Source organism: Acomys russatus, chromosome 1 (assembly GCF_903995435.1).
Source record: "Acomys russatus chromosome 1, mAcoRus1.1, whole genome shotgun sequence".
Classification (NCBI taxonomy): Eukaryota; Metazoa; Chordata; class Mammalia; order Rodentia; family Muridae; genus Acomys; species Acomys russatus.
Window position 1 is genome coordinate 51,109,647 of NC_067137.1, and position 27,382 is coordinate 51,137,028.

The 27,382-nt window shown below is 34.3% G+C and overlaps 1 protein-coding gene across 1 annotated transcript in view; it reads left to right on the plus strand.

The window, feature by feature from the left end:
• Dgkb (diacylglycerol kinase beta) overlaps positions 1-27,382 on the plus strand; it is a 696,235-nt gene that overhangs the window by 245,207 nt on the left and 423,646 nt on the right. Inside the window, exons 14-16 of the mRNA XM_051145066.1 lie at positions 5,581-5,613; positions 14,432-14,548; positions 26,635-26,708. Of these exons, the coding sequence (XP_051001023.1) occupies positions 5,581-5,613; positions 14,432-14,548; positions 26,635-26,708 (224 nt within the window). The remainder of the gene's footprint in view (positions 1-5,580; positions 5,614-14,431; positions 14,549-26,634; positions 26,709-27,382) is intronic.

Below are 27,382 nucleotides of genomic sequence, written 5' to 3' on the forward strand. Positions count from 1 at the left end.
ATGCATATAACAAACTATATACAGGAGGGAGAACCATATGTCAATCATGAGATGTATAAATGTTACATTCATAGTGATTTGGCTATTTGTATTTGTCAAACTTGAAGTAAATGTCTTTCCTGTCTTGTTGGTTCTAAATTTATGAATGAAATTCAATATATATCCTATTTCATCTCCATTAACTTAACTTCTTTATCTTCATCTAAAAATGTCTTATCCCTTAATCAACTAAACTTGATTTTAAAACTAAACTGTTCTTTAGCACCACTTATAAGACTGAAATTCCTGAGTGAACCAGCAGTGCACGTTAGTAGCTTCAATAACCATTGAAATGTAACAAGAATAAATTAATAAAAAAAATTTTAAAAAAGGATGTGTTGTAAAGGCAAAAGTGAAATTGAAGTCAGTCTTTAATATCCACCTTGGTCTGATGGAAATCACATTGTGTTTGTCAATATTATGGCCATTAGTATGATTGTTGAGGCAGTAAACTATCTCAGTCGTTTTATTCATTTTCAAGCTATTCTTGTGTTTTATATGCCCATTTCTTTCTAATGAAAGAGAGAAAGCAGGAGTGTGGGTATGGATGGGAGGGAACTGGGAAGGAGTTGGAGAAGGGGTAGCCATAATCAAAATACAGTGAATGAAAAATATATTTTCAAAACAAAGCCTGTAATATATTTGGCTTTTACAAGTTTTATTTTCGATACTTACATTTTAATGATATATAACAATGTTTATAGCAAAGAAAAAATTTACATTCCTTTGGGCTGACACTGAATTATACTTTATAAAAGGAAACCAGTAAGTATAGAACCACTTTATTTTTTAAATTTGTATTATTGCTTGTGTGGCTAAGTCTACACATGTGAGAGCCAACAGAATTATAAAACTTAAATTATGAAACTGGAATATGAAATGACAGTTTATAAAAAACAAAATATATTTAGTATCTTTATCTTACCTATGCCTTTGTGCGTTTTATTCTCATATGTGAGTAAAACCTAACTCCATCCCTCTGACTATGACTATGTACTACTTTATGAGCCATTTTTTTTTCTTATTCTGAATTTTTCTTTGGTATTTTTATTTTATTGAAAATACTCTTTGTCACTCAATTTTTTTTAATGTCAGGGATATAGGCTTGCATATAAAAGAAAGCAAGAAGTTTAAAATAGTCTTATTTGTGGACTTTGAGTATTTTTACTGTAAAAGATGTATTGAATTAATTCATGTTGACCTTTAACAATTTTTTTAATTTTTTCTGAATATTTAAAATTCTCCATAACATTTAAAGGTAGAAAATAGAAGAAATTTTGCCTTTCTCTGTCTCATGTGAGTGTGTGTCTGTGTGTGTGTCTGTGTGTGTGTGTGTGTGTGTGTGTTGTATTGAAAATCCAATCTAGACCTAGGCAACTTCATGACCACTTAACTACAGCTTCAGTGGCCAAAAATTTATACATTCCTTTGGGATATATATATATATATATATATATATATATATATACATATATGATTATAAGGTGAAAAATAAAAATTAAAAGTCCTGAACAAACATAAAAAGATATATGTGTGTATATATATATATAGATAATGTTATTTGAATACTGAGAACTTTGGGCAGCGAAACACATTTCTGTGTCTAACTCTAATTGTGTGCTAGTTATTTAATTTTTTAAAAGGTGTTACTTCCTAATCTGAAAACCGGTAAGTTTGGTTCAATAAGAGAGTTAAATGAGATTTCAAATGTAAAAGCAATTTCCTAAAGATATGAACTTTCAAATGTAAGTCTGAGGCCCAATTTTGTTAATTTTACTTTTGTCTCCAAATAACAGATGACTCTTGTAAAGTGGGTACTTTGTCCCAATAGTATTTTAACTAAATAAAACTCCCAATAATCTCTATCAAAGATTTTTCTTTGTCCTGTGACAATTTGGATTAAATTGTCAATTTAAAATGATTACATATTAGAAGCTGAAAAGGCAAGAAATATCCTAATACATACTTAAGAATAATAGGATTTTAAAATTTCTTCAATATTAAATTGAACTTAATAAGTGCCCTGAAGGCAAATGCATCTTTTAAACTAATTATCTGCTCTGTGTATTCTATTTAATATTAAAAAGATACTGATTAAATAAAATCAATCACATTCCTCTGTAGTCACATCTCTCGTTGATTAAATAAAAATATACAGTTCCTGTATTAATTCTAATTAAATATATATTACATTGAGAATTATATACTCAAGATAATTTTCAAAACTAAAACATTTATTCATTTCATCCTTAATATTTAAAAATATGTACAGAAGTGTGAAAAGCAGTAATATGATATCTGAATTTATGTCCTGAGAAGTAGCAACTGACGTTTTTCTGCCACAGGCCTTAAAGTAATTCAAGAAGACACAACCAGTAGGTATGTTAATTTATTAGGCACCCTTCACCTTCTCATTTTGATTGTAGGAAACTCACAGATGAAACATGTTCATCATTTTCATTCTTCAGTAAGTGTCTCTCATGAGGCAGAGTGCTACCTGGAAGAGTTCTAGGGCTGGTGGTTTCCTGTCGTAGGCATTGACGCCACCTGATCCTTACTAGCTTCTTTTTCTCATGCTTAGTTACTGTATTCCAGTGCTCAGAGAGATTCAGCCTGTTTCTTTGCCTTCTTGCTCTACAATGCTACTCTACCAAGCCTACTCACTCTAAGTTCAATGGAAAGCTAATATCTCTCCTGACCTAAGAAAGAGGGAGCCCTTATACTAGTGTCCAAGACAATGTGGTAGCAATGTGACAGATTTTGAGTTTGTTCTATAGTAATCATTTATGTTTATCACTCTCATCTCCAACTGCCTCTGCTTTTTTTCCCCATCAACATACTTAGCTATATTTCCTCATTTTTGGGAATTAAACTCTAAGTCACCATGAAAACAATGCTAATTATTTCTCTCCCATGTAAATAAAACTGTTCCTCTTCTCCAAATGTTCATTGCTTTTACCAAAATAATGTACACATTTTAATTTTAATTTCATTGAGAATATATTCTAATGTATCTTTAAATTATATAATGGAAAAGTAGCACATCACTATTTTCTCTTGACTATATAATGCTCACCAAACACATTACAATGAATCCTGGAAAATATCAAATATATATTTAATAGCTGCTATTATTGTGTTATGTGTTTATGAGTGTTGCTTCATATGTAAGGCTATATAGATTCATATTAATATATGAAATATCTATTTATAGTCTATATTTGTTTTCAACTGATTTTTACAGTATTTATCATGATAAAAAAAATCCCTAAATATTTGAGCAAACACCTTTTGCTATTAACCATAGTTTTCTGCATAGTGAAATGACTATACTGACATCTCAGAAACTTAGTATCAATACCATATTATCACTGGTTATCATCCCCACGTTTAAATATCTGTGATTATCTGGGACACTACTGCTTTCATTTGTTTATTTAGCTGTTAGGGAAATGGGGGTTCTATTTTAGACACGTTTATTGTATTTGGTTGTTATACTGAACCATTGTAAAACTGCAACCATTTCTTTTAGCGTTCTAATTAGCTGATCCCTCCAGGAGACAAAGGAGAATACACTTTTCTAAGTTGAAAATCTTTTGAGATTCTTGTTTTCCAGACTATTTGAGGAAGGTCTTATTTCGGCTGCCCAAGAGTCTCAGTGTTCCGTGGCAGACAGCTTTGAACTGGGTTTGGTACAAATGAACACATTTTCTCCATAACTCATTGGCTCACCTGTTCCATAGATTGAGTGGATAGAGATCAGGATTATTATTAAATTCAAGAATCTCTCAGTGGAAGCTCTGCCAAGCTTCTTGTCACGCCATAATAATACCAATTACTTCTATAGATTTCTCTTTATCAATGAGATATTAGACTTAAGTCCCTTTTTACAATTTAATGAATGTATTATTAGAAAATTTTGATCTATGATTAGAAATCGGTGGTGGCAGTATTTGCTACTCATGTTATGGAAGGTATTCTAACTACATCTTGAGTCCAGGAAACTTTGATTTCTGCAAGAACTTTCCTAGATTCACTTGACACTGTATCACATTCCTATTGCTTTTCACTGTGCTGTAGAGCTCTGATGGTATATAGAATTTTATTTATTTTAGACAGAGGTATACATCATTCATTCATTCATTCATTCATTCATTCATTCATTTATTGTTTCCCTCTTCCTTCCTAGAGTTTTACTGGTCAAGAGAGTAAAACAGAATTCTCTCTATGCGTTGTTTTTAATACCCACCATGGTAATCTAGAATTACTTGGATCTTCCTTCACATGGCTTAGATGTGTGGTGTAAGATGAAATATAAGTGAGTCAAAAATTTATGGAATGATAAATAATGAAAGATATACTGTACTGAAGGCTAACATTTTTTAGCCTAATCTTTTAAAACTCAAATCAAACAGTTCTATGCATTTAATTATACATAAATTTATATATTTACAAATAGTAATGAAGCACCACTATCTTACTTGTATTCAGATTATGGCAAGGAACAAATACCATTAGCTCTGCTGCCTCTGAAAGGCACAATCTGTAGAAAGAGATGAGAGCATGCTGAGCAATGGAATGCTGGGATGAATAAAGGGGAAGGTGTAGAGGCATTGCTAACAGCTAAAAAATGAGTTCTTTTTTTAAAAATTAATTTATTCTTGTTATATCTCAATGGTTATCCCATCCCTTGTATCTTCCCATTCTTCCCTCCCTCCCATTTTCCCCTTATTCTCCTCCCCTATGACTGTTCCTGAGGGGGATTACCTCCCCCTGTATATGCTCATAGGGTATCAAGTCTCTTCTTGGTAACCTGCTGTCCTTCCTCTGAGTTTTACAAAGACATCTTTGGAGCTTACTTGTCTCATAATGTTGTGTTTGTTTTTACATTATTATGGCTTCTGGTTTTAGGTTTTTGTAGTATTCCTTTCTGTGAAAATAAGTGGATCTCTTTCATCTATATCTCTGTCATTATGTTTTCTCTAGGGCTTTTTTTCTTCTGTTTGTTTGCTTTTTCCTGTTTTTGTTTTGTTTTGTTTTATTATTATTCATTGGAAGCCTGTTTGCTCCTAATAGAGACGGAAAGGGAGTGGGTCTGGTTGGAAGGGATGGTGAAGAGACACCAGGAAGAATTGAGGTGGGGAGACTGTATTTCAAATGTATTATATAAAAAAATCTATTTAAATTAAAAGAAGACTCTTAATGATTAAGCTAATGACTACCTTGAGATTAATAAAATTATCACTGTAAAATGTACAAAGGCAATGGAAGCCTATGTGTTTTTACAGGCATGGCTCTCAATGTAAGTTAACTAGATGAACTCATCTTTTGGGTAAATTATTTCACAATCTTGCATATTCTGTTCTGAGCATTCTCTGTTTGATGTGAAGAGGCTCATTTACTTCAGGGAAACAAAAAGTATATGAAAGACTGTGGGTTATATTCATTTATCTCACAGATATATAGTGGGATGGTAAAATGGATTAGTGTTTTGTTTTCAAGTTTGATTTTTCCGCTTTTATATAAATTTCTCTTTTTCAGACTATGCCTGCTGCAGGAGTCTCAGTTCAAGAGGTATGTAAGAAAAATGTTGTAACTGTTATAGCTGGAAGTCACAATCACCTTATATTGAGTTAGGGGTATTTTCAATGATTCCAAATCATACATGATGTTAATACATTAAGATTAATACAATAATGTTCCTTTTATACTTGTCAACTTTTTGATATTGGAAGTAAAATTTTTTGTACTTCTAATAATGGGATAGTTTTAAAGAACTTTAAATTCATATTTCTGAAAATATTAAAAATATCATAAATTATATGTAGCAAAATATCTAGAGAAAAATGTAAAAAGTTATTTTGCAAAGAGTATGACCACTATGTGTTGTATTCGTGTATGAAATTATCAGTAGCAATAGTAAAGACATGGGAAAAATCCAAACCATTTCAACTGTTTAAGAGTATAAACATGTAGCCTTTGGCCATAGTGTGCTGTGAAATGTGCACTCACTTAGACACACCATCACTTCAAAATTGGAAACAACTACCATGAAGCATATGGCATCATGTGCAACTTCATGGGAACAATACGTAGTCAAAGTGAATGCCCTTTGCTTGTAAATAAGTTCAAGTATCTATACAGCCATTGGGTAATTTTTTAATGAAATTTTATGTTTTTATATCCATATGTTTTATTTTCATTCTTGATATATAAATGAGACATGAAGTTGGAGAAGAGGATATTAAGGGTGGAAATTAGGGAAAACTTGTTTACTTTAGAAACTCGTAAATGTATCTTTCTACCGGGTAGGCAGGGAAGTAAGTGTTAGAGGACTGTTCATAAACAGAATGGAGAGGAGAATTCCAAACAGAAAATGTACATTTCATCATTTCATTAACGAAATTATGTGTCTACATTGTTCTATGCATTGTTCCATTCAGTAGCTATTATTTAATAAGAATTTTCAAGTGGTTTTTTTTCTTTTTAGAATTAAAATATAATCTCACTGTTTGGCAGTTGATTGTTACTTTGGTGTATGACTGGTACACATAAACACATCTAAACAGAGAATGGCTTAATTGCAAAAGTCATACCTGTTCTCACCTCCTCTCCTCATGAACATAGAGGTTTTACAGAATAGGCTGGCTCTAAGAATTATCACAAGGCTCAGTTTTAATGACAAACTCACTAGAAGTTGTACTGAGAGATTTATATAAGATATGATGTTCCTAATCTGAAAGAAATATGAGTGTTTTAAGTAAATCGATGTCATTACTACCAGTTTAATATAAAACAAAGAAGCTATATTGAGTTAAAGTGCCAGAGATTATAAAAAGCTTATCATTTAATTGCTTTTATAAGTGTGAGAAATTTGATTTTACATCTTTAAGTTCAAGTCCAGAAGTTTATTCTGGCCTGTATTGTAGGTCTAGCAAGTGACAACAAACTAAAATTTTCATTACCTAATTTTTTCATCTTGAAAGGTAGCCATATTTGCTAGAAGTTGTGATTTCTGTACATTGCTTTAAAATATTCAAACTATCTATTCATGTAATATTCTCTTTTTATATTTTAAAAGCAGAAACTTTATGCATTGTGTTTTTAATCTTTCTACTCCTTCTTTTATTTTCATAATAAGATAAAAATTTTAAAGAAATATTTATGTTTCACTAGCTTTAAAATTTATTCTATAAGTTTTATTTCCATCCATTTTGTAAATATATATATATACATATATATATATATATATATGTATATATATATATCCATGACAGGATGCACAAAATATACATACATGCTCACCCCACATGCATCCTTATATTCTATTCTACAGAATGACTTCTAACAAGTTAACCAAATATGCATTATAATATTACCATAACACAAAGATTCTTTTGAACTATTAATAATGAATTATACGTTTTACATAGGACCCAGAATTTTTCTATAAGGCTTCTTTTATTTAGTGACAAACAGCATTTCTTAATTATAGCAGTCTTATTGTTCTGTGTCATTTTCAATTGTTTTAAAGTATTACAAAATTGAAGGGAACTATGAAAAAAATTTCATTATTGTATTCATTATTGTTATTATATAATCCTGAACACAGTTGTCACTGCATGTAACTGGAAATCCTCTACTCCCATATACACTGTCATTGAATTGTTTCTATGCAGAGCTTGCAAGCTATTTTTTATGGCCACAAACCTGTCTATTCATATTATAAATTTTAAAAATAGAGTAATGACTAATTTCTAACTCTTCTTATTAAAGTATGAAACTTTGCTTAGAATGACAGAATGGAGTTGAGGTTGCCAGGAGAGTCATTATGTTGGACATTGCACTTGGGTAACAGAGTCAATGGTGTAAGCATACAGAAGATCTGCCTCTCCTCTTTAAGATTCAGATCATTGTAGCCAGCATGAAGCGCACTTACAACATGATTTGAACAAACTTGTGAGGTCTGAATTTAAGTTATGCATATCATGCTGTTATTTTGTAAATATGTTGTCATATGTTAGTATAGTTTACCTTAGTAAAAATAACATTATTTAGACAGAGTACTCCCATTTTTCAAGTTCTTTCCAAGTAGGACATTTTAATGAAAATACTGTACTTTATGTCCATCTTTGAAGTTATGTAGGGTGTATTCAAACCTTATATGAGGTATATAATCCCAGAACACCAGGTTCACCTCATAAAACATGCCTTCAAGTTTAGGGGATGTGTACCCACCTAGACATACTTTAAAGTGGGCTGCAGTTCCTTCTGCCTTGTGGTAGCCTATCTCCCCAGGGATATGCAGTATCATAACAGCAACTATCCCAATTTAGGAGGACTAAGTCAGCAATGAAAGCACCAAAAGTGCTTCTTTACATGATGCTTCACTAGCGTACAGCCTCAGCAACAGACTCGTGGTGAGCTTGATGGCAACGTATAGTAATGCTCCACTTATTTGTTCACATTCCTGCTATTACTGCATTGTTATTTCACACCAGTACAAGTGTCTCCACTTTCCCTATTTATCTTGGCATAAATCTTCCCACTTTTAAGGTGACATAAATGGTGACTTTGCAGTGTAATAAGCACAATAAGAAGCAACAAGGCATGTATGTGGTTCTAACTCCATGCATATGCCTTTGTCCAGAGTCACTTTTGTTTAAGTAAATGCTTATTTAACTTGAGAAATGGAGTCTGGGAACACGCTTGGGTGTTTAACAGCATTTGCTCCTCTTTCAGAGGGTCGAGGATCCACATGGCAGCCTGTAACACTAGTTCCAGGGTATCTGCCACACTTTTATGATGATACCCTCCTTTGACCTTCATAGGCATAATGTGCACATACATCTATGCAGTCAAATCATTCGTATGCATAAAGTTAATTAAATAAATAAATCTAAAAAATAATTTATAAACAGGCATCACAGACTTGATGGCATGCCTTTTATTTGTGCTTAACTTTTATAAACAATTTTAATTAAGAATTCTGGTCATCACATCAGATTTATTATAGCTTCCAAGGATTCCTGAGAGAGTTAGAGGATTTGGATTTTTTGAGTTATGTTTGGCCTGTAAAATAATTAAATTGTAGAGTAGGTTTCTCCCAACAGCAGGTATAGCTGTGTAGCTATAAGGAGATCTGTCTCAAAGCTGTTAAATTCGTGAGCCTTGATGTCTGGAAAGGACTCCAGTACCATAGACATGAACGTGACACCGTGGGTTAATTTCCCAGCATTTCTGAATTATTTTTGTGGTCTTGCTCCTGTTTCAAGAAGAGTGTAAATCCCATTCATACCACTCCTGCAGTGGCAGAGAGGGTAAGTTCTGGACTCCAAGTAATGGCTGCTGATAATAGCAGAACACTCTTCATTGTGGCTTTGTATGAAGCCAAATGCTCTGTGGCTGTTCTTCTCTCATGCTGAGATTGCACAGAAAGAAGAAATTCCCGTGCTGGAGGTAATCATCACTCTTTCTTGCAGTTGTGGAGTGATCGATGGCAGCAGGCTTAAGCATTGTCATGAACATCTCTTTTGAGAGAGCAGTTCTCACCAATGTACAAACACTCTGCCTCTTAGAATCAGCATGGTACAGAAAGAGCTTGTGTATAGAGCACATATTTAAAGCAGTGCCTTTTTATTTCATTTATTCCATCTTTCTGTTCCCTGTGAATGGTGCCTAGCTTTTCTGTTCTGTTTATTATGGTGATTATTCTCCTGGAATTCAAATACAATGCATCCCCCGCCCCCATTCAGATCTGTTGCGTGACTCGTGGAGCTTGAGAATCACAAAAGTTTTAATTCTGTGTTTAAAATGTCTGCATAGCAAACACAAGTGGTTGATATTTGAAAATGCGCAAATATCAATAACTGTATTTTCTACTTTGTGGTTATGTGTTCTATAGTCTCGTGGTCTTTTAAAGCAGTTCTTTTTAGTGTTCAAATAATTTCTATTGACTAAAGCAATAATTTTCCCACTCGTTGTATCTAGGATAATATATCTGGCAGAAGAAAGTTTGTCTTAATTTGTGGTTTAGAGCTCAAAAAGCTGAAAAAAAAAAATGAAACTTCAGCTTAAAAGGCAAACCCAGCTCACCATTGCTCTCTAAGTATTTTACTGTCTGATGGGTCGGAGGGGGGTGGGGAAGCTTTTCCTGAAACCGAATAGTTTCAACATTGGGAATTTGCTCTCTTAATATAATTCTGGAGTTTTCCAGGCAAGGTTACTGCACTCTTAGATTGGCAGGTGAAACTCTCTGGACAACATTTTTTCAAGGATGTTAATGTTTATCCTCCTTGATCCTCAAAGGAGAGAAAGCAAGTAGGGGTTTTCTAAGTGGATATCAGAGACTTTATCTAACTAGTCTCTTTTTAACCTATGCTGTGTACATAAAACACCATAAGTATCTCAGAGGACTTATGGGCAGGTTGGAAACAGATGTTAAACAAATGAGTATAATAATAAGTAAACACAGAGCAGGGGATTAAATAATTGGTTTTCCCTTCCTTTTTACTTGCAATCTTGATTATTTCTCCAAATAAAGCCAACTAACAATTCTCTCCAAACCAAAATATACCCTTGTTTTCTTGATACATGTGTTTTTAAGTGACTGTTAACTGTTTCAGTAGTAGGTTACTTATATATAGAAATAAACAATAAGTAATATGCACCTCTTTGTAATGTGGTCTTTTGAGAGGCTAGGCAAAAGTTCCAACATGGTCTCCTCTCATACCTCTCTGCTAAAAAATTTCTAAATTGCTCTCTAGGTTATTTTCTTGGATTTCTAGATTTCAAAAAATAAAATCTCATCAGCTGAAAACTCAATTTTGAGTTTTAAGGGTTTTTTTTTTTAATTTAATTTTTTTAAATTAATTTATTCTTGTTACATCTCAATGTTTATCCCATCCCTTCCCTTGTATCCTCCCATTCCTTCCCCCCCCCCCCATTTTCTCATTATTCCCCTCCCCTATGACTGTTCCTGAGGGGGATTACCTCCCCCTATATATTCTCATAGGGTATCAAGTCTCTTCTTGGCTACCTGCTGTCCTTCTTCTGAGTGCCACCAGGTCTCCCCCTCCAGGGGACATGGTCAAATGTGAGGCACCATAGTACGTGAGAAAGTCATATCACACTCTCCACTCAATGCTTCAAATTTTTGTACTCTACGACATTTATTTAGCACCCCCATATATTGTCTAAAGAATCATTCCTTTACTCTCTGTTCTTGATGATATCGGAGGGAGGGTGCTACCAGAAGAAAAAAATTTTAGAAGCTCAATTATAATGATAAGTAAATAGATGCTTTGGTAGCTCTTTATGGACTGGTGAATCTCCTTATAAATATTCAATGTGGTACGAATAAATAATTTGTTGTAAAATCTCAGTCACCAAGCAGCTAACTATCATGAATTTCATTTTAGAAATTTAATGCTAAATAACAACTAATGCATTATAAGGCAGGATCATTGTTTTAAAATAATTTTCACATATATTTTGGACCTCATACCTTACATACATGCATTAAAAAACCTGAAGTAAGCTATTTTATATCCATCCACCACAGTGTTGTTTTTATACTGACACAGTTGGGCTCTTTCAAATCAAACACTTGCCTCCTTGTTTTAAATATGTGTTACTTAAGCATGATTACTCATCAACATGAATTTGAAACCATGGGTCTCTTTCTCATAGCCATACCAATGACTTCCTGAAGGGAAAAGATCATTCATTTTAGATTACTTGTACTTTATATTTATTGGACACAGACCCTAGATGAGGTACATCACTGAAGAATTTATTGAAATTTTTTTGTGCTAAATGTAGACAACTCTGTGAATTAGGTGAAACTATCACCCACTTTGCACAGGAGCTCCAGATTATGTAATACCTAAACACCAGAGGTGTGAGTCAACCCAGACTTTCTAACTTCATATCTCAGCCTACAATGGAATCCTCTTACTCACTGTAGTGAATGAAACTATCTGTGGATAAAGTTGTAATTTGTAAGCTTAGAGAGAAACTTTACAAGAAAAAATCAGTGCTTTACCAGAAATTATGCTTATATGAAAATATACCATTTTCTAAAGAATTGAAATAGGAGGAATTCTGTTACATCATCCACTTCTAGCCATACCAGAAATACATTCAGTGAATTTTTAAGGTAAATGAACTATATTGATTAGTATTTTAATTCAAGATTATTTCTCAATTAACCCTGAGATATTTAAAAAGAACTTTCCTCTTATGGCTACATAAGAATATATCTCCAAAATACAAAAATAAGATCGCACAGTAACAAGTATCTAGAGAAAATATGATATGTTTGTAAGCAAATTATAGGAAGTTAATGGGCAATAAATCACTGAAGTGCCCATGACCAGACATTGATAATCAATTAGCAGACTGTTTCATATTGGGCCTACATATTTCCTACAAATTCTAAATGTTATGTTTTATGAACTTTAGAAACTTTAGTGATTAAATCTTAGTATTACTCAATTTTTAACTTGATTGTCTTGATTGTTATTAGGCAGTGATTAATGTCTTCTGTGTATCATTAGGATATTTTATTCTATATGAGACTTGGAATACAATCTTTGGGAGCATAAAATTGGTATGATCAGAGAAGCCTCTCTACTATCAGGCCAGACTCCTGAATGTCAAGACCAAGTTGCCAGTATATTCAAAGCCAGCTTCTCCCAGAGTGCAGAACAGTTGCAGAAGTCCTTAATTAGAAGGGTGGTTGCTGTCATCAAAGAATAATTAGGAGGCTAGTGTAGCTAAAAGGGTGTGCCTGTTTATAGAAAATTGACTAAGGGAAAACAAAGACAAAAGGATTTTGTCCCAATAGATGATGTTTACAATAATCCAGAAAAAAATAGTATTATGGTTGTTTAAGCAATTGATGGTGGAATGAGTAGTTGTTCAAGGAACGCTAAGTGTTTTAGATACATAGAGGGAGAGTTGGAAAAGCCATTTATATACAGGAGGTAAGTTTCAGCATGAGACGTGAACTGAAATTACGTATTTAGATATCTTCATACAGTTGAAATTGAAAGCCTTGTAATAGAATAAAGTTACCTTTTAAAGAAGTGTACATTGTCAAGGTGATTGGGCTAAGAAAAGGGTTTACTACAGATCCTAAAGAGGATAAAAGAATAAAGCCAATGAGATGGAGACAACACACAGTGAAGCATGAAAAAAAGCCACGAGGAGAAGCAGCGTCCTTGAAGCAGAGCGACGCAGGAGTTCAAGAGGAGGAAGACATTCATTCGGTCACAAGCTGTGGCTTAGATAGAGGAGAGCACTCATTGTGTCAATGAGAAGCTTGATGATTTGAATAGAGGCTGAATAGTGATAATAATTGTTCATTGGTTTGAAAAGAGTAAGGAAAGAGAATTTTTATTATATATACATATTCATATCCACTCGTATATATTTACATGTTCACCTAGTTATTTAATAATGAAACAAAGAAAATTCAAAGGAACAGGAATTTAATTTCCCAATACCCACAGTCACTAATATACATAGTAGCTTCAAAATTCATTTGGTTAGAAATCATTTTCAGTGCTGAATATATTTATAAACACTCTTTTTAGAACTACTAGAAACCTACAAGAATAACATTATCATGGTCAGATCTGGGCCCAGGGATCCTGCTCAAACTATGGCCCCAGCCAAGGACAATACATGCAGTAAACTTCAAACCCCTACCCAGATCTAGCCAATGGACAGGACATTCTTCACAGTTGAGTGGAGAGTGGGGACTGACTTTCACACGTACTATGGTGGCCCATATTTGACCACGTCCCCTGGATGGGGAGGCCTGGTGGCAATCAGAGGAAGGGTAGCAGGCTGCCAAGAAGAGACTTGATCCCCTTTGAGCATATACAGGGGGAGGAAGTCCCCCTCAGTCACAGTCATTGGGGAGGGGAATAAGGGGAAAATGAGAGGGAGAGAGGAATGGGAGGATACAAGGGATGGGATAACAATTGAGATGCAATATGAATAAATTAATAAATTATATTTTTAAAAATTTTTGTATTTTATTCTTTCTATTCTGTTGTTTATGAAAGCAATAAATTGTAATAGTTTTTGCACACTTTTGGTATTGGATACCCCTGGATCATGACAATTTTGAGTTCTTCCACATTGTTTCTTTAACTGATATAATAATTTGATCATGATGTTATAAAATATATTGATTTGATTAAAAAGAAAATATTTGTATTTTTTCAGAACACTTTTTACTTAAGGAGATTGGACCTAAGTTTATAATCATAGTACTCTTTTAAAGATTATTCTGTTGGATAAACTATTTCTGCATTTTCATTTTTAATTCAATTTATAAGATATATTTTATATATTATGTCTTTTTTTTTTTTTACAGGAAAGGCAGTCAACAACTAAAAAGGAAAAGAGTAGCTCCCAGCAGCCAAATAAAGTGACGGATAGGAACAAAATGCAAAGAGCTAACTCTGTTACTATGGATGGACAAGGTTTACAGGTAATGGTTTCAAAAATCTAAATTATCGTAACATTCATATTAGTTATTTTCAAATTCTGAGAAGGGCATATGTTCAGTTATCAACACATTCTTTTATCATTTATATTATCTCAGTAGACTTCTTCAGAAAGATCATTACTAATTTATCAAAATGTTAGTCTTACACTTGATTGACAGAATGACATTCTGGAAAGATTAATCATTTATAATGTTATCTCCATTTAAAATAAGATTGGCAAAAAATCTTCTGTAAATATGAAAGTTAGAACTAATATTTAACTGTAGTATTTACAGATTAGTATTTACATCTATTATCTATGTCAACCCTGTTATACTCACATACACACACACACACACACACACACACACACACACACACACACACTTGTATACATCCGTATGCACACATACATTCACATGGGTTGTACAGTTTGATATTGAAGAGTTCATTTAATTGTGAAATTGTTTTGAAAAGATGCATTCTGTGTGAACAATTTTACTTAAATTAAATAATAAATACTAAACATTAAGTGTAACATATCCATACTCTTACATTTTAAATTAAGCTCAAAATTCATTCATATTTGTAGTTTAGACAAAAAAAATTATAAATCTATTACTTATCACTTACTTATAACATAAAAAAATCCCATCCTCCTACATTATAAACTATTTTATAAAAGAAATATGTTTAATTTGATGTTATAAAAAAGTATTTTTTAAAGTAAATAATATAATTTTAATGTTTAGAACTGTGTGATCATTTTATAATGTTCTCACCTGTGTGATTCTCTGAATTGTATTTTCTGCTCTTCTTAATGTACTTGAAGCATCAGGCTTCCCAGCAAATGATTGCCACATGGATGACTGTGGCACACAGTTGCATACAACACTGGGATTCTAAGACATATTATTTTTAATCAGATTTAATTAATGATTTTATTGTTAATAATTATTATCTTATTTTGATACTATGTCTCACAATCTTCTTATCCCATAACAGTAGCACAGTTAAGAATATGTCTAGTAATTGCTTGATTAGAGTTGAAAAGCTCACTGAAATTTAAATAATAATTGCTTAACTCTTGATAATGAGGTAATTTTTGTAATCTAATAAAATACATTACAAATAGATAATCTTTATCTAGTTATTAAACTTAAATATAAAATAAATTTAGAACAATAGTTATTATATTCATGTATATAATTTAATCATTAAAGACTATATCTGGGTCTCATTTTTGGAAATCGTATCCACATATTCAATAATTTCACATATGGCTCATCTCAAATTTGACATATTCCCAATTACAGCAAAAATGTTATTGTATGATTCCATACATTTTTCCAAGCACTAACAACAATTTATTTTAATGTAAAAATTATAAAGGCTGATTAGTTTAAATTGTTAGTCATTCTAGGTTGTTGCCTAAAGGCTCAATTTGTAAACGTGAGTGCATTTAACACATGCTTAGGCACGTATTTCTCATCCTAAAAAGGAAGCTTGGAACATTTGTTAGTTTTTAAGTTAACACACACATTCTGGCACTATTTTACAAATATTTTGCATAGTTTGTATCTGTTTCATAATTTTCTCAATACACATGAATTTGGTGTCCTTATATTTATTATTACCATTTTAAAACTATCGTTTTGATCCTCACAATTTAGAAAATACCTCATGTCCGTGCCGTTACTAATGGTTAGGCCAAAGTCATACTGACAAACACCTGGATCGCGTCCATGTGTTGCACTCTTTTAATATCTTGTATGTATGTAAGGGTGGAATTTCTAGGCACTGTGCTCATTCACACATTTTTGTATTGTTTCAACGTCTAAGACAAAAGTAACTTATCCATTAGAACAATAATGTCTGTGCATTCTGTTTCCTAAGCTTAAGTAGTCAAACTTGAAAATTTCTTTTTATAGCAAGAATTGAGTGGTGCATCCAGTGTTTCATAAATATTTTAGAGTGATGCAGTAATACAGGTTATATTTTAACATTTGACCTATGGACATTTTCTACACTCATGGGTATAAGCAATAATAACTCTTTGTAAAATTGTGGGCATGTGAAATTATCAGCAAAAGAAGGCATCAATCCAGACAAAACAGTGGTAAATAAGTATAATTTTAATTGTCAAAATTTTTTAGTTTAAATTGGTCTAATTTCCTGTATATAATTATGTTTCATCTTGGATATGGGAACTCACATAGTTTTGAAGAGAATGTAAAAGTGGAATAAAAACTCCTTATCAATTGTTTTATTCAAGATGGAAAATATACTACAGTTGTTTATGATTAATATTAAAATTATTGTTTCTTGCTGTCAGGTAAAACTATATACCAGAAAAGTAATTTTCTGTGAGCCCCAAAAAGTATATGTCATGGAAAAGCATTGAGATGCTGCCCAGTTTGCATTTAACTCATTGACAGGAGAGGTCTACACTGCTTAAAGAAGATTAATCATAGTGAGGCACATTCATCTTTCTCCTTTCCAGCTAACCAGTATAATGATCAGGATTATTATTTCTAATTAGAGGAAGTAATAGATCATACATAACCCTACGATGAGTCTCATTAATTAACCCAAGTCCTAGGGGACTTCAAATAGCAGTGGCTTGGTACTCTGTCTTTGTCATCACTCACACCATAGGTTTACACTTCAAACATAATATCAAATGTAATGGAAATGTCAGTATTTAATATATGAGAACTCTAATAATAATGAGGATTATTGCCTCTGTGAACAAATAAGAAAAACAATAATTTGTTAAACTTTCTTATGAAATATTTACTTTGATCTGAAATACTATGTATAATTTCTGAATAAAAGCATTCCTTGCTAATGAAAGAATAGTTTGTAACACTTCAAATTTATGCCAAAAGCAACCATAACACTTAATTTCTAAATTCACACTGGTGTGTTTCCACACAATTCATTTATCCTGTTGTCTTTCTGACTTTCTGTTTTGTAATTGCTGATGAACTAAAGGTAAACACACTTGTACTATGACAACCGCATAGTATGTATGCGAGTCAGTTGATTTCTTCAATCACTGTGTATAATGCCCTAATCTTGTTGACATTTTTCTGTTCAGTTCTTTATAGTCATGCTAACTCTCTGCTTATATGCTGAGTTACTGGTTTATAGTTTTAAGAGCTACAACTTTTAGCCAAGTAGTTGTGGCACATGTCTAAAATTCCAGCATTTGAGAGTGAGAGATAGGCAGACCTCTGAGTTTGAGGGCAACATGATCTATATAGTGAGTTTCAGAATATTGAGGGTTATACAAAATAATTTGTCTCAAAAAATTAAAACTACTCTAGGCATGGTGGTGCATGCCTTTAATCCCAGCACTCAGGAGGCAGAGGCAGGTAGATCACTGTGAGTTCGAGGCCAACCTGGTCTAAAAAGTGAGTCCAGGACAGCAAATGCTACACAGAGAAACCCTGTCTTGAAAAACCAAAAACAAAACAACAACAAAAAAATCAACCAAACAAACAACAAACAAAAAAATACAACTCTTCAACCCATTTCACCTCTCCATACAAATAATTTGTTAAGTGATAAAAACACCCAATCCATAGAGCTGAGAAAGACAAATATTAGGGACCAAATTTGGAGCCAGATATAGTTAAGGAAGATGGCACAGAGGACAATGTATGAGTAATTAATTCAAATTGTAGGATAGCTAGGCATTTGAATTTATGGTAAATAGATAACTCTAAACACTATCAAGAGCATGCCTCCTAAGCTTTAGGAGGCATGAAGCTTGTGGCTAGAGAGACAATCAATACAGAAGCTGCATAGAATACTTTAGAGAAATTACAAGCGCTAGATGCTCCAAGTCCTGGAAAGATTTCATGAGCACTTTGGCTTTTGATGTGAGTACGATGAAGAGACATAGTGGAGAAGGTTATACAGAAAAATTATGTCACTTACAGTATATTTTTAAAAGCTCACTTGATAAAATTAGTTTATTAGAGAACAGGATAAGCAGTGCAAAGATTCCAGTAGCAAAAGCTCACCATAGAGTTATATAGGAAGAAAAATGTTTTGAGAACAGAATCTAACTGGAAAGTAAGGGATAAATGGATAGTTTGTATGGGGCCACCTGGTCTGAAATGGCACAGCTGACATCAACTGAGATACTAAAGGCTTTGGGTGATTGTAGCTAGAGAAGAAATTCCTGATGCCAAAGAATATAACACGAGTAGTGAGACAAACATGTAAATCTACAATTCAAGGGAAAGATTGAATATGAAGTTGAAGTAAAACACCTTCTGGCGGTACTCAGAGTGATAAGATTTGATTACTAAAGGCAGAAGCCTATGTAGAGAGATTCTGAACTGGACCCACAACAAGTTTAACTCTAAAGTAACTCTCTAAATATACTGTCCCATATATGAATAAGGAAGACTTAAAGATTATCCAATCTATGTAGCATAAAGAAAAACCAAGTATTAACAACCTCTTTCCATCCATATGTCTTCACTACTTTGAGAAGATGGAGGGTGGCTCAGAGGCATTTCAAGCACATGGGTTGGGTAATGGGAGACACCGAGAATATCCGAAGATGGCTTTCATCTCTTTTACATACTATTCTATTTTACAATGATCTCATGAGCCATGTGAATACATACCTTCAAGTGTGCTTAGTTTTAGGCTAACAGGATTATTTACTTGTGCTTTTTTATGCTTTGTCATCTCAACAAAATATACAAAATATTTTAGCATAGCAATGCATAAATTTTCTGATGTCATAGATTTTTTTACTTATTTCAAATGTTTTTGTAACAATGGTTTTTGTTTATTTCTTTATTTTTCTTTTTTAATATTTTTAGTTTTATGTACACACACACACATATATATATTCTCAATAAACCACATATAGAGAGAATGACTATGACACAATCAGGAATCATATAAATGTTACATTCTTAGTGTTTTGTCTATTTGTATTTGGAAGCCTTGAAGAAAACATCTTTCCTATCTTTGTGCATCTAAAATTCTGAATGTAAATCAATCTCCATCACAGCTTGTCATTATCAACTTGAAACATCTATCTAGATATAAAAAACATCTTAACCCCTAAACAACTAAGCTTCATTGTAGAACTAAGCTTCCTGGTCTTCAACTCCATCAGAGACTTGAGAAGGAATAAACTTGATTACCTGAGTATGCTGGGAGTGCAGGTTAGTTGCTTTCCAAATGAGAAGATGACAGAGACAGTTTTCTACCTGGATAGTCACCCAAAACTCTTTATTATGTTGAATCATCTTCTTCAGTCTTCTAATTGGACTTAAGACCCACTCAACTTAGGGGAACCATTCCTAGGCCTGGAATACTATCAACTACTCATTGCTAGAGATGTCATGAATCTTGAGGAGAACCCACAACACTCACCTTACTAAATCAGTATAATTCCTAATAATCTAAGCATTCGTCCCACAGATACATGTAGTCCTCATACCTCACTAAGATGAAGCAAACTTCTCCTTGCCATGGTCAGTATAGAAAAATAGAACCAATTGAAAGCAGATTTGTGGATCACCGTCCTGATGGATATATTTACAAAACACTCCTATACCTAAGATTGAGGGAACATTGCTTAAGAAGGGTTGAAAAGATTGAAAAGGGAAGAAATCAAGGAGTTTGTTGTAAGATTGTGTCTCCTCATAACGTCAGAAGTCACACCCGTAAAGTCTCACCACAGTGAAAGCATAAACATGAGCTGAACATGGACAATAACAATAGGTGTGCTAGTGTGGATGGCAGAAAGCCTATGAGGTCTCTGCCCTACACAAAGAATGCTGACAGTGGAAGCAATAGCCTTTCCCGGGGAAGAGCACACCAATTGGCTATCCAATACAAATGATCAGCCCTGAAAATACACACACAAGTATCATTAAATAGACTGAGCAAGTTATATTTATATAATCTGTATATACATATACACCCATGCCATGTATTTTTAAAATGCCATTAATTTGAAAGAGAGGAAAGAGGACTATGTAAGATGGCTCAAAGGAAGGAAAGAAAAGGGTAAATTATGTAATTATACTATAACTTTAAAAATGTTTCTTGAATGGGAGGACACAAAGGATGGGATAAGCATTGAGATGTAACAAGAATAAATTAATAATAAAAAGTTAAAAAATGTTTCTTGATAAGAGATATATTAAATGTAAGAAAATGCCTGTTACCTACTCCTCGCATCTTCTTATTTTACCAATTGTCTTGACACTACACTTTAGCCAAGAGAAACTACTCCAGGGCCAAGGATGTGACACAGTTAGTAGAATGTGTGTCTGCTGTTCAGGAAGCTCAGGATTGTATCCCGCACTACATAAGGCGATCATGGTTGTGCAAAGCCTTAATCTCAGTGTTTGGGACCTGATACAGAAGAGTTAGAAGTTTGCTTGTACTCAGATGCTGATTTTGAGACCAGAGCTTGTCTCAAAATAAAGAAATGACAGAAAGAAGGGCAGCAATGAGGGAGGAGTGCAGGGAGGTGAGAAGGTGGTGGGGAAGGAGGGAGAGAAGGAAAAAAGCAAGGAAGGAAAGAAAAAGTTATCTACGTACAAGTGCATAAACCTCTAAGTTTGATAACTGGGTTGAATTATTGCAAGAGAACATTTCTTTTGGGTAGGAAATACCAAAATAAAGGATTAAAGTCCAAATTTGGCAATGTACTTCAAGATGTTTTGGTTTAAAAGCTCTTTCTGTCTGAATATAAGCGTTTTAGCATTAAAAGTCTTAAATTATAAATGTTATTGTGAGATGTTTCCAGAAAATTTTATTCAGATGTTTCAGTCATACCAAGTTGTAGAAACTAAGCAAAGTGTTTATATTCACCTCTTCTGTACATGTGATTTACATTATAATACAAGTCAATTGCTTTACACTGAGTTCTGTGAAGAGAGGTATTAATTTCACTAGACTGATATCTGAAAATCAGGATGCAGAATTTGAATGAATTAAGTAGTTGAAGTAACACACCATATGACATGTTCATATCTTCCTTTATCTAAAATAACTTAAGTTATGAAGCAGGTGACTGGAAATGAGCATGCCCATAATCTAAAATGACAGTGTCATAATATAAAATCCTCCCTTCCACACTTTTGCTGTTAACTGTTTAATTGGTTTTTCTGAAGGAGTGGGTATATTAGTATGTTTGATAAGCAGTGGAAAGTTTCCTGGTGCCTATTTCCATATATATCCGGTTCTGAGCCCCCATGGGTCTTTATTTCGTTCATATTGACAACATTTAGGTTATGCAGCATGCAAGAGATTTTTTTTTTGAAAAAAGAATGAGTAGCAAGGCAGTGACACAGTCAAGAGCACAATTAGTGTTTTTGTCTTATTTGATCACTTCCCCTTGGTAGGGAGGCCCTGCAGGATGCTAGCTGTGCTTAGAGACTTGATAGGCTGTGGTGAGTTGGTGTGGGAAAGACCCCCTTCTGTCAGAAGTCTAGGGGAAGGAAATAGGGTGTAAGAGGAAGGGAGAATGGGAACAGGAAAATATCAGGGGGGGGGGGAAACAATCAGGATGTAATCTGAATAAATATAATTAATTAAAAGAGAAAAAAAAACAAACAAAAAGAAAGTTAATATAGTAATAAATCTACAAATATAATCTGAAAAAGAAATACAGTGTAAAGTTAGGTTAAAAGGAGAACTCCACATTTTCATCAGGAAGAGTGGTCAGTCTCTGGCATCTTTAAGGTCATCCTAAGGTCCTCTTAATTCCCAAGTTCCATGCTAGATAGGAGCAGAGAGCTAGCCCCTTTTCTTCTGCTAGAAAGCACATCTTCCAGCCATTCTGTACTTAGATCCTCGGTCTTTGATAACAAAATGCCACAGGGACAGTTATGGCTTATACTTGAGACATTTATTTATCACTGAACTGGATGCTAAGGTGTCCAAGGGCGTGGCACAGGCACCCTTGTAGATTATGAGGTCTTTTCTTTGGATATGGAGACATGCGAACAGCTCACTATGTGCTCGTTCATGTGTTCTTTTTGTGTGCTTGGAATAATGAGAACAGGGGTTGTAATTATAACAACTGCCTGTGTACTTCAGCAGATGACACATAGCATGCTTTTCTAGTTGTTACTTATTCTGTTACCTGACAATTCACTGAAAGCTCAATATCTTAAATACCAATCTATATTTGTACACATATGCATATGTATGCATTTGTGTTCTTTAAGAATCAGAAGCCACCAAGATGAAAATACAATAGGGAAGATCACTCAACTCTATTCTTACCATCCCTGTACTCAGAGCAAAAGTATTTCAACTTGTCACACTTGACAAAGTCTAGACAGAACTGCAGGTCTTTGGCTCTTAAATGTAAGACTTCTGTCTGCTTAGCACCCACATTTACTCAAGCATATAGGCCTTCTTTTTATAGAAGCAAAGGTTAACACAGTTTTATAGCTTTTTCTCTAAGCATAGAAAGCTATGCCAGATTTTCCTGGAATAAAATTTCTGGTCTGACCCTGGAGAGACATGGAGCAGGAAGACAAAAAGTTTGTAGAGAAAAGAGAAACTATGGGCAGGAGCATCTCTATGACATGCTGGAGACCTAAGTCAGTGTAGGCTCCTATCCTGTAGGGATAAGAGAGGGAGTCTGGCAGTGACTCCTAGTGGCAGGGGCCATCAATACTGAAGAGGACTCCTCTAACTAGACAAGACTCCTAGTAGAGGGAGGGAAACACCAATCCACTCACGAAAACTACAACTCAAAATTCACCCTATCTACAAGATGTGCAGGCATAAAGATAGGGTAGATATAGCAGAGATTGAGGGAAGGTCCAGCCAATGCCTAACCCAACCCAAAACCCACCCCTTTGGAGAAAGCAAACCCCTGACACTATTAATGATACTCTGCTACGCTTGCAGACAGGAGTCAAGCAGAATTGTCTCCTGAAAGGCTCCACTCAGCAGCGCCTAGAAACATATGCTGAGACTCACAAATATTGGGCAATGTGTAGAGAGCCTTGTGGAAAAGTCAGGGGAAGGAGTAAAGGACACGAAAGTAACATGAGCCTCCCAAGGAGACCAACAGAGCCATCTAGCTGGGTACAGAGGGGCTTGCTGAAACTGAAGTACCAACCAGGGACTCTTCGTAGACTGTCCTAGGCTGCCTACAAATGTGTAGTCTATGGGCAACTCAGGCTTCATGGAGTTTTCCTAGTAAAATGAGCAGGGGCTCTCTCTGACATGGACTCTCTTGCCAGCTTTGCAACTACTTCCCCTTGGGAAATTGCTTTGCCAAGCCAGAGAGGAGGAGGCTAGGCACAGTCTTGATGTGTCTCTATTATCGGTGTGGGTGGGAAGAAGGGGGGTCTCCCCTTGTCTGAGGAATAGGGAAGGGGGATTGGTGAGAAAGAGAGAAAGTGGGACAGGGAGGTGATGAGGGATGGGCTAAGACCAGGATGTAAAGTGAATAAATATATGCTCATAGGGTATCAAGTCTCTTCTTGGTAGCCTGCTATCCTTCCTCTGAATGCCACCAGGCCTCCCCACCCAGGTCACGTGGTCAAATATGGGACACCAGAGTTTGTGTGATAGTCAGACCTCACTCTCCACTCATCTGAGAAGAATGTCCTGTCCATTGGTTAGATATGGGTAGGGGTTCAAAGTTCACTGCACGTATTGTCCTTGGCTGGTGCCATAGTTTGGAGCAGGACCCCTGGGCTCCAGCACACAAGAACATTTGTTCAACCATGTTCATAGAAGCCTTATTCATAATAGTCAGAATATGGAAACAGCCTAAGTGTCCCTCAGTAGAAGAATGGATAAAGAAACTGTGGTACATTTACACTATGGAATACTACTCAGCTATTAAAAACAAGGAATTCCCGAAATTTGTGGACAAACGGATTGAAGTAGAAATGATCATAATGAGTGAATTAACTCAGAAGCAGAAAGACTCAAATGGTATATACTCACTTATATCTGGACACTAGCCCAAGGGGCATGTTCCATGAAAGTCTTCACTTATAAATAACAATTTTAATTAAACTTAAAAATAAAATAAAATGTACATATATTATCATTTTCTTTTCACAGGATAAATATAAGAGTTCTAGTTTTGAAATATGAAAACATGTAAAGGAATTGTATGCTAATCTTCAGACAGAGGTGTTTTTAATGTTTACAGATTTTAGGGTTTTTGTTTTTTGTTTTTTTTTTTTCAAGACAGGGTTTCTCTATGTAGCCCTGGCAGTACTGGACTTGCTTGTATAAAAGGCTGGCCTCAAACTCACCCTGCCTTGTTTTTAATGGGTAAAATGGACAGATATTCTATGCCATCAGGAACAAGGTTTTATGATAGTGGACACTTCATTCACATTAACTGAACATATTTGTTACCCATAGGAATAGGAAGTAGTACAAAGCCTACAACTCTCCTGCCCTTAATGAATTAGAGCTAGTTAGGATGAAGGATGGTCATTCTCTTCATTAGAAAAAGTAAAACAGAAAGATATGGGGACAGATGTCAGAGTTGTGTTTCAGTAGAAAAACTATCTCATTCATACTTTACATTTTGTTAATTTGAGGATTTTAACATTTCTTCCTTCCCCAAACTGATTAGAAATATGCCATTTCAGGTAAGATTTGGAGGAAAGAATATTTAAATTGATACCATTAAAACAGACATCAAGAAAGGGCATGATATAACAAAATGATTGCTTTCAATTGTCACATTAAATATTTAAAGATCATCTCTAGGGGAGAAATAACACGCCATAAAAATAACCAGAATCTACTTCCAAACTTAATATTTAACATATTTTTGCTAAATATTTTTTTTTTGCTAAAATATTTTTTTTTTGTTCCAAGCTCTTGTTAACATGATATCAATATTCTTTGAATAATGGGTATTCTTACCCAGTACACATTTATTGGTGTTTACCTAGTATCAATGAAATCAGATAGACAAAGTCTGCCACTCTACCTAAAACAACATCCACCTTGTGTTATCAGTGCACCAGCACATCACTTGTACTATTTTCCTTTGTGGTCCATTTCTCTAAAGAGTCCAAATTTGTCTGTGTGCTTGTGGAGTGAGTGTATAGTAGTTGGTAAAATTCCACCAGGAAGTCACTTTGCTTCCTTGATCCAGAAAGGAATGGCTAGTAATGAAGACAGCACAGGCAGAAATCAGCAGCACTATCCACCCAGTTTACACAAGGAGCAGGCAGAGACCACTAGTTAGGGAATTGCTTACAAAGGCATGCATGGATCACTGTAATTCTGTTTTCAAAATGAGAAAAACAAACAAATAAACAAAAGCTAAGGGAAGACAGTTTGTACTGGAACATCACTCTGAAAAGAGCCCTGAAAGGGAGATGGATTCCATGCCGAACACCAGCTCTGTTAGGGGAACTCTGAAAAACTGTGTCTGTCATTTTTTTTTCACTAACCTGAGCTTCCTGTTTACTCAGGCAATTAATTTTATTCTTTCTCAAGTCTGTGATGGAGTTGAGGACCAGATAGTTTAGTTTTACAATTTACCTTAGTTGTTTAGGGGTTAAGATGATTTTTTAGGCCTCGATAGATATTTTAGGTTGATAGAGATGAGATATGATAGACATTGATTTACATTCAGAATTTTAGACTCTCCAAGATAAAAAAAGATGTTTTCTTTAAGGTTGCCAAATACAAACAGCCAAAACACTATGGATGCAACATGAATATAATTTCTGATTGTTTTGTGGTTCTTCATGCTGTATGTAGTTTAATTTTATATGTGTAATAATATAAATGTATATATATAAATCAAATATTTTAAAAAGATTTTCTATATTAACACATTTCTTTGTGTTTCTTAAACTGATTTATTGTTACTAGTTTACCGAATGTTCCAAACGTGTAGCTTTTGATTTTCATCTTTTGCCTGCTATTCTTTTCCTGGTGGCTACAGATAAACTTTAAAGAAAAGCTCACTTGTAAGTGAGTGGTTTTTTTTTTTTTGTTTGCTTTGTTTTCTGTTTCTTTGTTTGTTTTGTTTTCATGATGAGAGATAGCTCCAGCCTAACAATCTCTCCATATTTCCTTCTAGATCACTCCTGTTCCTGGCACACATCCACTTCTAGTTTTTGTCAACCCCAAAAGTGGTGGGAAGCAAGGAGAACGGTATGCTTTTAAATGTCACATCTTTTCCCCTATGTCATAAAAAAATGAAAGATAAACTACATTCATGATGTATGCAACATAACTTCTCAATGATAGTTATTCTAGTCATGCTCAGTACCAACTATACATAACAAACTGATGAGACTCTCTTCTCTTTTATATTGGGACTCTTCATATAATGACCTTTGATAAGCATTTTAACTATCAGAGTTTGTGCGTCTGCATTTTTCTCTCTACCCCACCCACAGGTCCTAACCTTTACCAAAGAGCTTGGTATATAACACAGCTTCATAAACAAAGTTGAATGGAATTTTGTTGTTTTTAAATTATCTGTATTATCAGTATGTCAGGCCAGCAATCAATCAATTAAGACACAGACACTTGTTATATTTTAAAATAGCCTAGTTAACCTGGGGCAGGGCAGATATCAATCCTCTAAGCTACTTAACATAATGGGGCAGGTATGGGATCCCTGCTCTAATCTCATGCCATCTGCTTCTAATAATTTCTATCAAGCTACCTCCCATCCATAATCCCATATAGTTGCTAATGTTCTTCATCTTGACCGGATTTTCCATCCTCGCTGGATATGTGCTTCTCTTCCACCTAACCCATGACGACCTTCTTCTCCTGTCCTCCTCTTGGGATCCCTTCCTCTCATCTAGGGCCCTCTC